We start from the raw sequence: 15,264 nt of genomic DNA on the forward strand, positions 1-15,264 counted from the left end.
GATAGATAGGTAAACAAGAAAGTAAATAAATAATTAAACATCTACTTACGTAATGAGAAAATAAATATTTTGTGAAGATACTGATAAGAAAACTACTAATAAAGGTATTTTCTAAAGTATCAAATTTTAAAGAATAAATTAAAGATTCTAAAATGAAAGTATTTAAGAAATAAAAATGAAAGAATATTAATAACAATAATTATTTATATTATACATTCGTATATTTATTTACATAATATAATAATAAGCTCAATATATTCCAATAGTTTCTTATGCATAATTGTAAGCATAAGGAAATAATTGTAAGCAATTATAGAAAATAAATGTTTTCCACAAAAAGCATGCCTAAATTATTTGGAAAGCAATTTGCAAGTAACAAAGCAAATAACTGTTTCACCATGTCTTGACATATTTTTTTTACTTTGTTTCATAGTGAATGCATAAAACATTATTATATTATTGAATATTACAACAATTACCAACAATACACAATATGTGTTATATACTGATTGTTCTAATTATTCACTATTATTTTATTTATTTACTTATTGAGGTTACTTTTAAGTAAAATTCTGACTTTTTGTAAACAAAACATAAAAAATAACTGAATCCATTTTCTTATGCAAATACAATGGATCTAGACCTTTAAGCTACAATGAAGTCTATCTCCTTTACACAATGTAAGTGAATACATTTCACTTATAATGTGGAAAAAGCTCCTACATTTCGCTGAAAAGTTACTTTCTTTCTGCAGTGTACATAAAAGTCACACTAATGGCTGTCCTTTAAACCCAGCGGAACTGCATGGGCACCCGCGGTTACTTAGCAACCCCAGCCCAGACCATCACCTAGCAACCACAGCAGAGCTCCGCCTGGTAGTTGCAGGCCACAGTACTTTGTTACTGTACTCCTCCCCTTTGCCTCAAAGAGGGAGGAGCTGAATCAAGATGTCTTAATACGAACAAACACTTTATACTTTAAAGAACAGTTGAAGATATCAGAGAGGAGTGTGGATGAATCAAAAAGAGGCATAAGGTGGAAAGGAAGAGCTTCAAGAATCAAATCAAGAATGGGCGCTATGAAGTGGCTGGTGTTTTTGGCCTTTCTCAACATACATTCACAGGTAATATGAAGCAACTTTACTAATTAGCTACAGACTTCTCTTGTTACCACTTTACAATAAGGCTTTACTTATGGATGGCTAATAAATGTGCTATTTATGTATCTCTAAACTCTTTCTAAATCATTAATAATTGTTTATTATACATTAATTAAGGGTTGGAAGGAGACAAAATCTAATGGTGTCTTGTCAAATAGTGAACCAAGTCTATTCATCTATTTATTCTATCCAGAGTTGTTACACTAGATCTTAAAAACACAATAAGCATTTGTGAATTTAATTTTATAACTTTCTCACCTTTAATTAATGCATAATAAACAGTTATTATTTATTAATTGTTTAGCAGAGTTGTGTATGAGCTAGTTAGATTTACTCAATTACATTTACTAGAGTAACTTTTTGGAAAAAAATTACTTTAATGAGTACTTTTACTACACTATACTTTTTGATTGAATAATTTTATTATGAAGTATGGCTACTTTTACTTGTGTAAAATTTCTGTATTCTTTACCAACTACATGAAAAACTAATGTTTTACCAAAGATTTACCAGATACAGACACACCTGCAGTTTTTGTTAAAGTTTCACAAGTTTATTATTGAGTTGGAAATATTTTATTTTCCCTGATTTTGTTATTTTTTTGTTACTTAGATGAGTTATTATTATTTTTGTCTGTAAAATACCAAATTACAAAAAATATTTGAGGTAGAGCTACTTTCTTGAGTTTTTTCTTACTTGAATCTTTGGGTAGCCTGAACCCAATGCTGGTGTTTATAGATGAATTAATAACATATCTATAAACTAATTATTATCCATCTATAGGGGGAGCCTTAGTATTAAGTGGTAACCTTCTCTTTAACTCAGGCAAAAAATATTAATGACATATCTTTTTCCTCCTATAAATTTGCAGGCAGCAGCACAATCAGGTACTGTTTGTTGTCCTATCAGGATAATAATGAATTTTTTATCAGATCATTCAAATGCAAAATAATGTGTGTTATTTTTCTCATCAGTCATCCAGGTGTCTGTGTTTTCCACCACATCCAAGACTGTGATTCTCAGATGGAGCAGTTATTCCGGAGCCACTTCATACAAAGTATCTACTGCTCTGTCAAGCTCACCAAACAATCCCATCGCTTTCGTCATGTTTGGTCCAAATACGGTGATGGGCTCCATCAGTTCCCTGTCCCAAGATGTAACCTACACCTTTACTGTAGAAGCATTGAGTGCAAACCAGGCTGTACTGAGCTCTGGATCAACCAAAACATCAACAGGTGAGCATAATTTAATCAATTTTCAGCAAAGTGTACAAACATAAATGTTTAAAAAGAGTGAATGTGACTCAGGGAATATATCTGAAACTTACAAAGTCCATTATCTTCATACCCAAAAATGTAACTGAAGTCAGACTAGCACTACCGTAACATATTTTTTACTCAAGTAAGAGTAAAAAAGTATTTGGTAAAAAGTCTAAGGATGTGAGATAACTAATTTCTCATTATCTAAAAAGAGCTGATTTTATAGCAGGTCCTAAGTATTCTTAATTTTAATAGCCAATGTTTTCCATTAAAAAGATAGTTTTGGGGCATTTCTGTCTGTAAGAAAATATTTCAACTGACTTATCATCGATGAGCTGTTATCTGTTATTGCAAATTCACATTTGCATGTTTTTTTACTTCCATTTGGGTTTCTACTAATTCTAAAAACAACCCAAGTGCTTAAAAAAACACCCAGCTGAGTTTTGATGACAAGTTAATGTTTTCCAGTGTTTGAACGGAAAATGAGCCGTTTAAAATATATCTAGTTAAGTTCACATCCCACTGGCTTTTTGCCGTTACCTAGCAACCCAGGCAGAGCTCACTTTGTTAAGTGCTCAACATGGGCAAATCTCATATCAGAATGATTTTTATAAAAAAAAAAATTTTTTAAAAGATGTAATGAACATTTTTTTGTTTAGCTTATAAACCTGTCCTAACCTATTCAAGGAAGCTTAATAGGTCACCTTTTATATGGACGTTTGATGGAGGAATTGTGACATAATCTACTCCAGTTAGTAGTCTACAAATGTCAAACTTTTTTGTATTTTTACGTTAATTTAGTAATAAAAAAACCCAGTCAGCTCACGCTCTGCGTCTCTGTTTCAGCACCTGATATGATGGATCCTATCAGGACCGTGAAACCAAAGGACAGCAGTACCTTGATGGTGGACTTTAACCCAAAGACAGGGGCGACCTCTTACGTCATACGAGTTGAGAACACAAATGGCTTCTTCAGAGAGGATTCGGCATCCTCCTCCCCGGCTGAGATCAAGAATCTCAACCCCTACACCGAGTACCAGCTCAGCATCATGGCTGTGAACGATGCCGGCCGGAGCCAGCCATCGTCTCATGTAGAGGCAAAAACACGTAGGACTTTCTTTACTACAGTTTTAATATGGTTATCTTTAGAAACAAATTACAAATGAAAAAGAACAATTTTAGCCTAAGGTTAGTAAAAGAGTTTGAGATGTACCAGGAAAATCCGGAGCAGTTTCCAATTGGTCCAATTTGCCCTGCAGACGAAACTTGAGCTTCCATTTTGTGCATGATTCATGTACTGTTTTACCCAGGAAATGTGTCAGCAACCCTTAGGCATTTCTCAGATATCATCGGCAACTCTATATCTGACCTCATTTGTGAAAACACAAAGAAATGATCCAAATTTTTGCTTCCCATTACACAGCTTTAGCAACTTAGCTGTGTTTATACCCCAAAGGAAAACATCTGATACTCAACAAAAGCAAAACAACTTCAATAACAATACATTTCACAGATTATTTTTTATTTATGTCAGGATATTGTCAAAATGTCCAAATTTCAATCTTCTTTCTACTTAATTGAGACGATTTGAAGAATTGCGAGATAGAAAAGGCGTATCAGTAGTTGCTTTTACATTACAAATCTTGATATTCAGCTAGTGTCAAAAAAAAAAAACACACCAAAAAAACACCAATTTGACAGTTGTGGTGTTGCCATTAAATAACAATCACATATCAATAATTTTGTTCATGCTATGGTCATTAAAAACCATGTCATCATCTTTATACCACTTCCTGTCGTCTTCTTTCTCTTTTCTGCCAGTAGTAAAATCCGGTTGTTTATCACGTGACTTGCCGTTTTGCAAAATACACATATTTTGAAGTAGTCAAAAAATAACCTCATCCTAGTACAAAGATCTTAGCGAAAATTTAGATTTCCATAAAGCTAATTTATTTTCGTAATTGCGCAATTATGTGGTTAATGAAACGCAATTATGTGGTTAATGACAGCAAAATAAAGCGCTGCCAACTCTTCACAGATTTCACACTAGCTGTGTTTCCATTTAAAATATAATTGCGCATTTTGAAAATATATTTGCTTCATGGAAACATAGCAATTTAGAAGTAGTAGTGGCGCTAGCATTAAGCGGCTTTTAGACCGTATCGAAATTGTTTTATTTCGTAAAGCACCTTTCTCGCGTCACACGTATCACGTGATCAACAACTGGATGTTGCCACGGCCACAACCCACGAAGAAGACGACAACAGGAAGTAGATGGTAGAGGAGGATTTTAGCGCAGCATGTTTTTTTAACGACTTATTGCTGAACAAACTTATTCATGTGTGATTTAAATTGCGTTTTTTATTTAACGGGAACACCACAATTGCAAAATTGCTTCTTTTCACATTAGATATTAACAAATATTAACAATATTAACAAAGTTTTGCTAACTCTTGTGTAATGGAAACGCAGCTAATGTTGTCTTTTTAAAGGCATTAATTTCACTAGACGTTTTTTCTTCTTCTCCTCAGTGTTGCCACCTCCTCAGCTCTCCACCTCCTCTCCCAGTAACGACAGCATTATTGTGACATGGGCTCCCGTTTCTGACGCGGTGCTTTACACCGTGTTTATGTACAAGTTCGCCTCAAACACTCTGGAGAAGTACAACACGACCAACACCAATCTGACCGTTACTGGCCTGGATGCCGGATCCCTGTATGTCATCAAGAGTTTAGCCTGGGATCCGGAAGGCCGAGATGGAGAAGAAAGTTTGTACGTCAACCAAACCACACGTAAGGAAACAGATTCTACACCCTGTTTTTATTCTTTATGTCGCCTATTACATTAAATCTGTTTTAAATAGCATTGGGTGCTTTAATTTATCAATTAATTCACATATTTATGTCTGTTAGAATGTAAAAATGTCCTATTTACTTCAAACAACATACTTGTCACAGTAACGATAAATTACCCATTATATATTAGATTATGAAATGTTAAGAGCATTTCTTCTTTTCTTATGGGTTCATATTTCAAATTAAAAAAATTCTAATGCACAAAAAAAGTAAATTTTAAATATGTTTTCTAATGTACATTTTGTTCATAAGTAGAAAAAAAACAGGTATGAAAATAGCTTTAAACTGCTTATAATTTTTAAAAGCACATCCAAAGAATCAGTATCTTCCAACAAGTGGATCCCAAAGTTATAGTTGGTTTTTGTTTTTATTTTTATAACTTTTTACCAGGACCTCCAACCCCATCTTCTGTCAATGTGTCGGTGGTGAGGAGTAACAGCCTGGCAGGACTCGCCGTGTCCTGGAAACTCAGCCAAAACGTTTATGATACCGTTGACTATCACGTGACAAGTGACCAGAACCTGAACTGTAACAGCACCTCCAGTTCCTGCACCCTGTCGCCGGTGGGCTGTGGACAGGTTCACACCGTCTACGTCACGGCCTCAAACAAAGCCGGACCCAGCCATCCATCCAGCCCAGTGGTTTTCATCACCTGTGAGTAGAAACATGAAAACTGAAGATGGTTACAGATAGGTCAATAAAGGGAAATGTGAGCTAGCAAATGTAAATCCTAGCTAAAAGCTAGCATTAATCATCATTATCGTTACTCCGGACACATAGAAGGTCCATAATAAAAAGATAAAACAGATACATACAAAAACATAAATAAAAAACAAACGTGACATTTTTCACTTAGTTGCAGAAGTAGCTAGCATAAGTAGACTGCGGAGTCGGTGCTGAAATACTATTTCATAAATCAAATTAAAGCAGTTATTATCTGTGTTCTGGTAAATTACATCAATTAGTTCCTTCAATTTGTCTGATTCTGGAAAATTCATGGAAAATCAACAAATCCCCACATGTTTTTATCCTAATGCATAATTGTGTTTATTGCAAATTTTCTCCCAAAATGGTAAAATTGTATTTAATGCTAACTCTCACCAGCAGGTGGCAGCATTTTTTACTTCTCAAATTATAATCTGTGATTGAGGTGAAGAGTAACAAAAAAATTCACATTTTACACTTCCTGCTTACATTTTTTTTCATAAAAGCCCATAATTTAAAAAAAAGATAAAAATGTCAAAATTACAATCATATTTAATACAAATCAGTAATATTTTTTATAATTTCAGTTTTATTTGACATTCATAATTGTTTGCAGCTTGGAATTTTACGTCCAAATTTGAGATTAATTCTGATTGTAAGGAATACGTGCTCAATTTTTGTGCCTGTTTTAAACAAAACCATCAATTTTTAATTTTATTTTGAGAAACAAACTGAAAAAAACCTAATATTTTTTGCAAACAGTCCCGTGTCCTCCAGAGTCTCTGACTCTGGTGGAGTCGTCAGAAGGAAACTGCACGCTGACGTGGAACACGGTACCTTACGCAGACGGCTATGAGGCCTTTGTCAAAAAAGGTGATGGCGGTGAGGCAACCTGCAACTCCACCCGCAACAACTGCACATATCAGTGCCAGTGTGGCTACACCTACCTGATGTCTGTGTTGGCGTACAACCTGGCTGGCAGCAGTCCTGAGGGGACGATTCTCAACTACACTACCGGTGAGTAGCAGCGCCAATAGTTATACAATCAAACAACAACAGAAATTAGGCTAGCAATTAGCATTTAGCTTGTTTAGGCTGTCATAAACACAGGTTGATTTTTAAAGGTCATGTTTTCAAGATGTTATTCATCCATCTTTAAATGTCACAGTTTCAAACTAAATATTCAAAATATTTAAATGGCAAACAAAATTTAGTTAACAAGTTAAATATTTAGTTTGTAACAAAAGTAGTATGAAGCTAACTATTTTGTTTGGAGCTTAATATTTAATAAGCAAGCAAAATATTTAGTTTGAAGCTAAATATTTAGCTTAGGGATAACTTACATGTTTAATTTTAAGCTAAATACTTGGCTTGCTAATTAAATGTAGTTAGCCATTTAGTTTTCAAACTAAATATTTAATTTGAAGCTAAATATTTGGCTTGTTATGTAAATATTTGGTTCTGAACTAAATATTTTGTTTATAAACTAAATGTTTAGTTTATATATTAAATGTTTAGTTTCGAGCTAATATTTTGCTTTCCAATTACATTTAGTTAGCCAACTTAATATTTGGTTTCTAAATTAAAAATGTAGCTTGCTAAAAATATATTTAATTTGAAATAGTTAACTTTCAAATTAATTAATAAAATGTTAAAAATATAACTTTGATAGATGAACCCACATTTTTTCTGTTATGATTGGCTAATATTGCTGTTAGTTTTTGACATCATAAATTCATGTATAGAACCGTAAACCTGTGTGTTTGCAGAAAGTCCCTGCTGTCCTCAGAGTCTCTGACTCTGGTGGAGCGCCGACACGCTGGAATCACCTGACTGCGGCGTGGAACACGGTACCTTCACGACAGACGGGTTATGAGGCCTCTTGTCAAAAAGGTGATGGCGGTGAGGCAACCATGCCTGCAAATCCCACACCAAAGACACAGGTAAGGTCTTACCTGTTGCTTTTCATAATAAAGTTTTGCTCATCTTACTTTCGCTTTCAGTTTAGAGCCAAATGCTTATCTGACTATTTATTTTATTTTCTGAAAAATCCTTGTTGTATTTATTCCATCAGTCCCTCCAGTTTTTCAGTTAGTTAGCTAGCTGAATATTTAGTTTGAAGCTAAATATTTAGCCCCTTAACTTAAATATTTATTGGGTTTAGTATTTACATGAGCCTGATTAAGATGAATGTTTTGCTAACTAAATATTAAACTTGGCACTGAATATTTATTTTAGCCTGCTTAAATTAAATATTTAACAAAATATTTAGTTTTGAGCTAAATATTTGACTTGCTAACTAAATATTTATTTTGCAGCTAAATACTTAGCTCAATGCTAAATATTTACGAAGCTCAATATTGCAAATTGCAATATTCATTGCAAATTTTTCTGTAATGTAATCAAAAACTTTGGGTTAGTCATGCTAACTCCCACCTGTAGATGTCAGTGTTTCTTAATTTTTGTGCCTCGGTCTTACTTGATATGTGGTGAGCAACAAAATGTCACATTTATCTTCATACATAAGAGCAAATGTTGCAAAATTCCTTGCAAATCTTAATAAATTACCACCAGCAAATCTGTTATTTTGATTGCAGATAATCACAAAAACTGTTTTAAATCCTGTCTGTAATGATCAATATGAAAAATGTTCAGTACTATTTAATTTTAAGAACTTACAGAATGCAGAAACAGCTACTGATTAATATTTTTAAAAGTTAGGGTGTTTTTTTATCACTGTAATCTGGCACAAAAGCAAAAGAGAAATCAGAAATAAGATTTTTTGTTTCTTTTTGTTTGTGTGTTTTTCTGTTTTCTTTCTTCCCCTCCAGCTCCCTGCATGCCTACAGACCTGGTTCTGGATCCAAAGAACTCCTCGGTTGTCAGTGTCAGCTGGAAGCCAAACAACAGGGCTGCGAATTACACCGTGAGCGCAGAGAGTCACGGTGAATACGGGCAAAATGTCGGACGAACCTGCACCACCAGCGGTAATGGGTGCGACATCACCGAACTTCCCTGCGGCTCGAGCTTCAAGTTCAGCGTCATGGCAACCGGTGGCGCCAGGCGGAGCTTACCCAGCTTCTCCACCTTCCTGGAAACAGGTGAGAAGAAGAGAAAAAGGCCTGGAAAAGCCGCTTTTGTTGGTCATTTAACTATTTTGTGTGAATCTATCGTTTCAAAAGATGCTCACCAGGTTCTGTTTTGAAAGTTGTATTTTTATAAAATTGAATACTAAATATCTTTATGCATAAAATTACCAAGAAATTATTGTCACTAGAAGGAAAATTAAAAAATGTCCATAATTTCTGAATATTTGAAACATCTAACGAGCAAGGCATTAATAGTTTTGGGGTTTTCATTATATTTTAGTTTTATTTCATTGTGACTTTCTGTTTGGCTAATTGAGTTTGGTTTATTTAGTTTATAGAGTATGTTTGCTAGTTTTAGTTAAATATTGTTTAGTTTTAGTTAGTTTTTTTATTAGTTATAGTGAACTAAGACAAAATTAAATTACAAATATTTTTAAAGCAAGAAATAGGAGTTTGTTTTAGGTAAATAATTTCTTAATATTTATGAAAAAGTTCTATTTCCACCTGCAGATAACTTCACTTGTAACAAAACACTTTTTCCATAATATAAGTGAAATAATCTGCCAGTGGAACCATTACATTTGCGACTTTCATTTTCAAGTTAAACCACTTTCAAATGTTTTAGTGTCAGTAAATCTGGCGATTATAACAATATTAAGGAATTATTTAATTAATATAAGCTTTTGTATATTGCTGAAAAGTTACTTGTAAGTTAATTTTGTCTTATTTCAAGTTTATTAAGATATTTGCACTAAAAACTAGACAAAAATACTTGATATTATTTTGCAGTGTTTAGCAAAATGTTTACATCGTAAGAACACAAAAATAAAAAAACCATAAAAACATCATACTGTCATCAATTGAGAAACCTGTAACAAACATTACATTTTGTCAAGTAGCATCATCAAAATCATCAATACAATAATAATAATTTTAAGTTTTGAAATAAAGAAAGAAAATGCAACTTTTGAAAAATCTCACATATTTTCCAAACTAATAAGAAAAATATGTTTCTTGTACTTTTTGGTCATTTTCCATGTGGAAATATTTTGCAATTAACTCAGCAAAAAATTAGAAAAACTGTGAGAACATGTTTTTTTTCTAAATAATTTAAAATATTTGTTGCTTCTCCTGCAGACCCCTGCTGCCCGGTGAACCTGACCGTGGATCAGGTGACTCAGGCCATGTCCAACGTGTCGTGGTCTCACGCCAAGGCGGCGCAGTCCTTCATCACGTCCTTGACGTCGCAGCGCGGCCACGCCCGCTGCCACACCCAGGACTCCCATTGCCTCATGGGATGCATCACCTGCGGAACGAACTACACCGTTACCGTGGAGACGTTCAGCACCACAGGACGGGCGACCAACTGCACCTATCAGGGCTTCTCCTCCAGTAGGTGGCCGTTTCTATGACGACAGATTGGCTGGCAACACAGAAAGTCTTCAGATCCAAACAGGAATTTATTATTTACCACTAAAAAATGCTGTAATTGTAACTTTGCTACATTATTTACACAAAAAAACTTAAAGTGTTATTTTATAATATATTGAACTATTTTTGAATTAGTTAATGTCCGACTCTTGGTTTTAATCAAACTAAATGTAGGAAACATTAATCATTATTTTTAAAAATCTGTTTAAATGTAAAAACAGGCATGAAACCTGAGATAAGATTCTGATTCGACCTTTGCTCATAATTATTTGGTTACGGTAATTTCTTTCATTTGGTTTTTGAACAGATATTTTCTCTGGTTTTGGAAAGATTGTTACTCCAACATTTTTACTTTTAGACTCAAATCAGAATCTAAAATACTTTATTCTACACTGAAAGCAGAGAATATTTAAACCACAGTTTGACATTCTTGATTTCTTCACTTCATTTGGGAAACTTAAAAGTATTTCTGATTTAGACTCGATTAACTCAGTAATGACCAGAGACCGATCAAAGCTGTTCTGAATAATTGTACAATGATTTGAGTTGGTAAAGTACCCAAAAATTGTACTCAAAGAAGAGTAGAACTACTTTGACGTATTTTTACTCAAGTAAAAGTAAAAAGTAGCCATTCAAGAAATCATTCAAGTAAGAATAAAAAAGTATTTAGTAAAACGTCTACACAAGTACTGAGCAACTGATCAAATTATCAATCATTTAATATTTAAAAGTTACATCATCAGACGAACCAAAATATAAATTTAAATGGAATATTTGGTATTTTAAGGATGAAAGTCACAATAATTCATATAAGTAACATAAAATAACAAAATCAAATAAAATAAAATTTTTCCAAATCAGTTTCTTTAAATAAAAAACTTATAAAACTTTAATATAAACTGCATCTGTGTGTCTGGTGAATTTTTGGTTAAAACATGTTTGTTTTTCATTCAGTGGGTAGAAATTCCAGAAATTTTAGTCAAGTAAGAGTAGAAATACTTCATAATAAAATTACTAAAGTAAAAGTAAAAAGTACAGTATAATAAAAATACTCATAATATAGATACAATTTTTAAAAACTTTTTTAATAAGTTACTCAAGTAAATGTGAATGAGACAAATGTAGCTATTGCGCTGTACCGTTACCTAGCAACCCCAGCCAAGCCCGGCCCTGTTACCTAGCAACCAGGCAGAGCTTATTCTGGAAGGAGCACAAAATATGCAGAACTAAGCGATATTATTTTGTGTAAAAATGTAATGACCATGTTTTGTTCAGAGCATGAACCTGTCCTGTTCAAGGAAGCAGAATATTTAACAAAATAAATCATATTTGTCTCTTTCAGGCCCCTGCTGCCCATCAGGCATTAAGCTCTACATGTTGGCCAGTAACTCTCTGCGGGTTTACTGGCGCAGCACAGCTAGCAGCCACAGCACCACAGTGGAGATGCTGGGCACCAGCAGCAACTACACCTGCACCGCCTCAGCCGGGGAGAACAGCTGCATCGTGGAAAACATCCAGTGTGGAGACGTTTATCGGCTAGTCGTAGCGCCGCTCACAGCAAAGAGCAGCAAAGTCCCGTTCTGCCCCTACAGACTCTACTCTGGTACAACCGCCCGCATAAAACTTCACTAAAGTTATTTATGTAGTTAAGAATTTAGTTTGAATGAGGAACAGCAGGGTGAATATTTCTGTCTCTGTCTTTGTAGTCACTTGTTTGGGAAGCAACGTCGGCACAGGTGAGCGTGTTTCCTGTTAAAACATTTAAATCACTTTCTGAAAAATCTAAAATATAACTGTATCATGTCTATAATCCCTTCCATTTCTTTACCTCCAGTGATTTACAGAGGAAAAAGAAGCGTGGACTGATCAACTGTATGGTAAGCTTCAGGTTCTGTTTAAGAACAGTTAGCATAACTTCACGCTATCTAGAAACTGAATTCAGTTAAAATCCAATAAATGATCAAGTCACAATTATTTAAATATTTTCCATCCATACAAATGATGACATAAATAATCATCTAAAGTTCTGGTGAAGCAGAAGTATAAAGTAGAGCAGGGTGTCCAACGCGTGGCTCTGGGGCCATTTGTGGACCACATACTGATTTTGTGCGGCCCACAACTTCAATTCAAGATAGTGAAATTTACCCCCTTCTTATTTGTATTTTGACTATTTATTTTTCTTTTAACCAGAAAAAGTTATTACAAGACTAATTAAAATATAGCAAATGTTGGCTACAGCACAAAATATTCAGTACTTATTTAATTTTTTTTTTTTTTTTTTTTTTAGGAAAAATGTATCCAGCAGGTTTGATGCGCCCAGATGTGCTTTTCATAAATGTATTACACTTGGCTACTTATTTTTCAATAAAAGCAAACTTGTTCCTGTTTTTTATTCCTCAGAATTGACCAAAAATGTTTTACTATTTCTAGTTGAGACCTTTAAAAACAGCTACTTTATTGAACATAGCATAATAAAAGTTAAATACAAAGAAAATAAATTTAAAACTAACACAAAAGAAGAACAGTAACAATGTATATTTACACATTCAAAGGATGATGTAGAAGTATAAAATAATTTGTATACATATCAATTTTAATAGATATATTTATAGATATGTTCAACATATTTATGTTGAAACCTTTAAAACCTTTTTAACATTTTGAATCTACTATAATTTACATCCATCCTCCCCCCAAAAAAATAAAATTACTCATTTAAGTAAAGTCTGTAATTAAATTCTAAAAAAAATCTGTATTTTGTTTCTTTTCCCATATTTTTTTTTTACATTTTTTAGACATTTTAACTTGAAAGTTTGGACACCCGGGAAATAAACTCAAACTAAGCTGCTGCTTCGTGTCTTCCCGCCAGCAGGTGGCGCCAAACGCGCTTGACTTCTAATTGCAGAGTTCTGAAAGCTCCAAACTTGTACATAGATTTAGCGAGAAATAGACATTAAATTTAATTTAAAGGATGTAATTACCAGATCTGAGTGATTTTAAAATTTTATAAAGTATATTTTTCTAAGATTTAAAGGATGACTACCAGTGGCAGATTCAGATTTAATACAATCAGTTTTCTGACTAAAATTATTACTTGTGAAAATGTGAATATTACATAAAACATTTTAAAAAGAAATCTTTAGACTTGATTCTGTGGCTCTCCACTTTGGGAATTTCATATCCTAGTGACATAAAATAAAAATAGATTTTATATCCTTTTCCTCTTTTTGTCTTGTGTAATAATCTACTTTTCTGGAAACTGAATGTTGGATTTTCACTTGCTGTATATACTATAATAAAATACTAAATTAAAATAAAAATGCTTTTTTAAAATATGTGGTTATTTCTAAATAAATCAATAAATATGTTGGAAGATTAAGCAAAATTTATTTCCCAACATCAATTCAAATGTTGGTTTGCTAGTAAGCTGGGAAATGAGTGGTGTAAGATTTCAAGTAAAATATCCATATGTGTTTTATGTGTGTTTTATTGTGGATCCTGATGGCACAATTGAGCCTTAATTCTGAAGATTTAATTTATTTCTTAATTTTAAATAACACGGACTAGAAATGAAGAAAATATGTATTTTCTCTCCAAAAAATTACCTAAAATTTGAACATTTTCTTCACTTTTGAGCAACTTTTATTTTGTTTATTTCTCAGCAGACTGGAGTTACTGGTGGAGTTCAACACACCTGGATCTCCTGGATAATCTCTTCTACTTCTCTTTGACCAGAAAGGATGTTTTTATTATGATTCAGCAGCAAATAATTACTCATGTTTGAGTTGTTTACAATATAACATAGAAACATGATGGCCAAGTAAAACGACCAGCAAAAATCAAACCGAAATAAATCAAGTTCCTTCAAATATTTTCAATAATAAATGTTTTCATTTTTTTTAATGTGCAATTTATTTAGTTGCCTCAGCCCAAGCAGAAAGCCTCCTTGCATTGAAGCAGCAGATACAGATTTTTGCATCTTTAAATGAAAACATCCAGTTATAAACATCATTTTTCAGTGCGCTGTTTCATACTGTTAGGATGAATTCATGTGTTTTAAATGTGAGAAACTGAAACATGTTTCAGTTATTAAACCTATTATCAGCATCGATTGTGTCTCCGGTTGTCTGTTTTGTAATTTAAATATACACTTTCTATTAAAATTATATAATTAAACAAAAATAAAACATACATACACTGCAAACACACAGAATCTCAAGTAATTTCTGTTTAGTTTTTAGAGTAAATATCTTAGTTCACTTGAAATAAGAGTAACTTTTCAGCAAGACATATAGGAGCTTGTTTTAGTCAATTATTTCTTAACATTGAAGAAAAATGACTAATTTCACTGGCAGATTATTTCTCTTATAAAAAGACATTTTTCCATGTTACAAGTAAAATAATCTCCCAATATTATTAGTACTTTTTTAAACAATGTCAAGGAATTATTGACTTAAACAAGCTCCTATATGTTGTTAAAAAGTTACTTATAAGTGAGTTTTGTCTTATTCTTGGTGAATTAAGGTATTTACATTAAAAACTAAACAGAAATTACTTAGTAATATTTTTTCTGTTTTTGCAGTGTAGTAAAGCAAATCGGCATCTATAACCAGATTAACACAAAATCATCCTAAAACTCTTTTTAAGATGTTTTGTAAATGTTATGAGAGTTTTATAACACACACCCAGATAAGCAGGATCTCTTTGAGCTGCCATGACCTTTCATTCACAGCCCAAGTTTCAGTTGGCTAACGTCCCGAAACCCT

At 33.1% G+C, this 15,264-nt stretch overlaps 1 protein-coding gene across 1 annotated transcript; it reads left to right on the forward strand.

Moving 5' to 3' along the window:
- The first annotated feature begins 867 nt into the window (after positions 1-867).
- LOC122838943 (fibronectin type III domain-containing protein 7-like) lies at positions 868-14,609 on the forward strand. The gene is made up of 14 exons (XM_044130001.1): positions 868-1,123; positions 2,031-2,046; positions 2,134-2,394; positions 3,265-3,525; positions 4,950-5,210; positions 5,664-5,927; positions 6,741-6,995; positions 7,886-7,921; positions 8,810-9,079; positions 10,205-10,459; positions 11,841-12,101; positions 12,205-12,234; positions 12,333-12,375; positions 14,161-14,609. Exons 1-13 carry the CDS (start codon positions 1,070-1,072, stop codon positions 12,362-12,364), a joined length of 2,256 nt encoding a protein of 751 aa, XP_043985936.1. The 5' UTR covers positions 868-1,069; the 3' UTR covers positions 12,365-12,375; positions 14,161-14,609.
- The last annotated feature ends 655 nt before the right edge of the window (positions 14,610-15,264 follow it).

The sequence above is a fragment of the Gambusia affinis genome, linkage group LG10 (genome assembly GCF_019740435.1).
Source record: "Gambusia affinis linkage group LG10, SWU_Gaff_1.0, whole genome shotgun sequence".
Lineage (NCBI taxonomy): Eukaryota > Metazoa > Chordata > Actinopteri > Cyprinodontiformes > Poeciliidae > Gambusia > Gambusia affinis.

Excerpts from the sequence above, each read along its gene's own strand:
- LOC122838943 (XM_044130001.1), top strand. The coding sequence starts at position 1,070 with ATGGGCGCTATGAAGTGGCTGGTGTTTTTGGCCTTTCTCAACATACAT. Across the intron at positions 5,211-5,663 it reads GTACGTCAACCAAACCACAC|GACCTCCAACCCCATCTTCT; the intron begins GTAAGGAAACAG and ends ACTTTTTACCAG. Across the intron at positions 5,928-6,740 it reads CCCAGTGGTTTTCATCACCT|TCCCGTGTCCTCCAGAGTCT; the intron begins GTGAGTAGAAAC and ends TTTTGCAAACAG.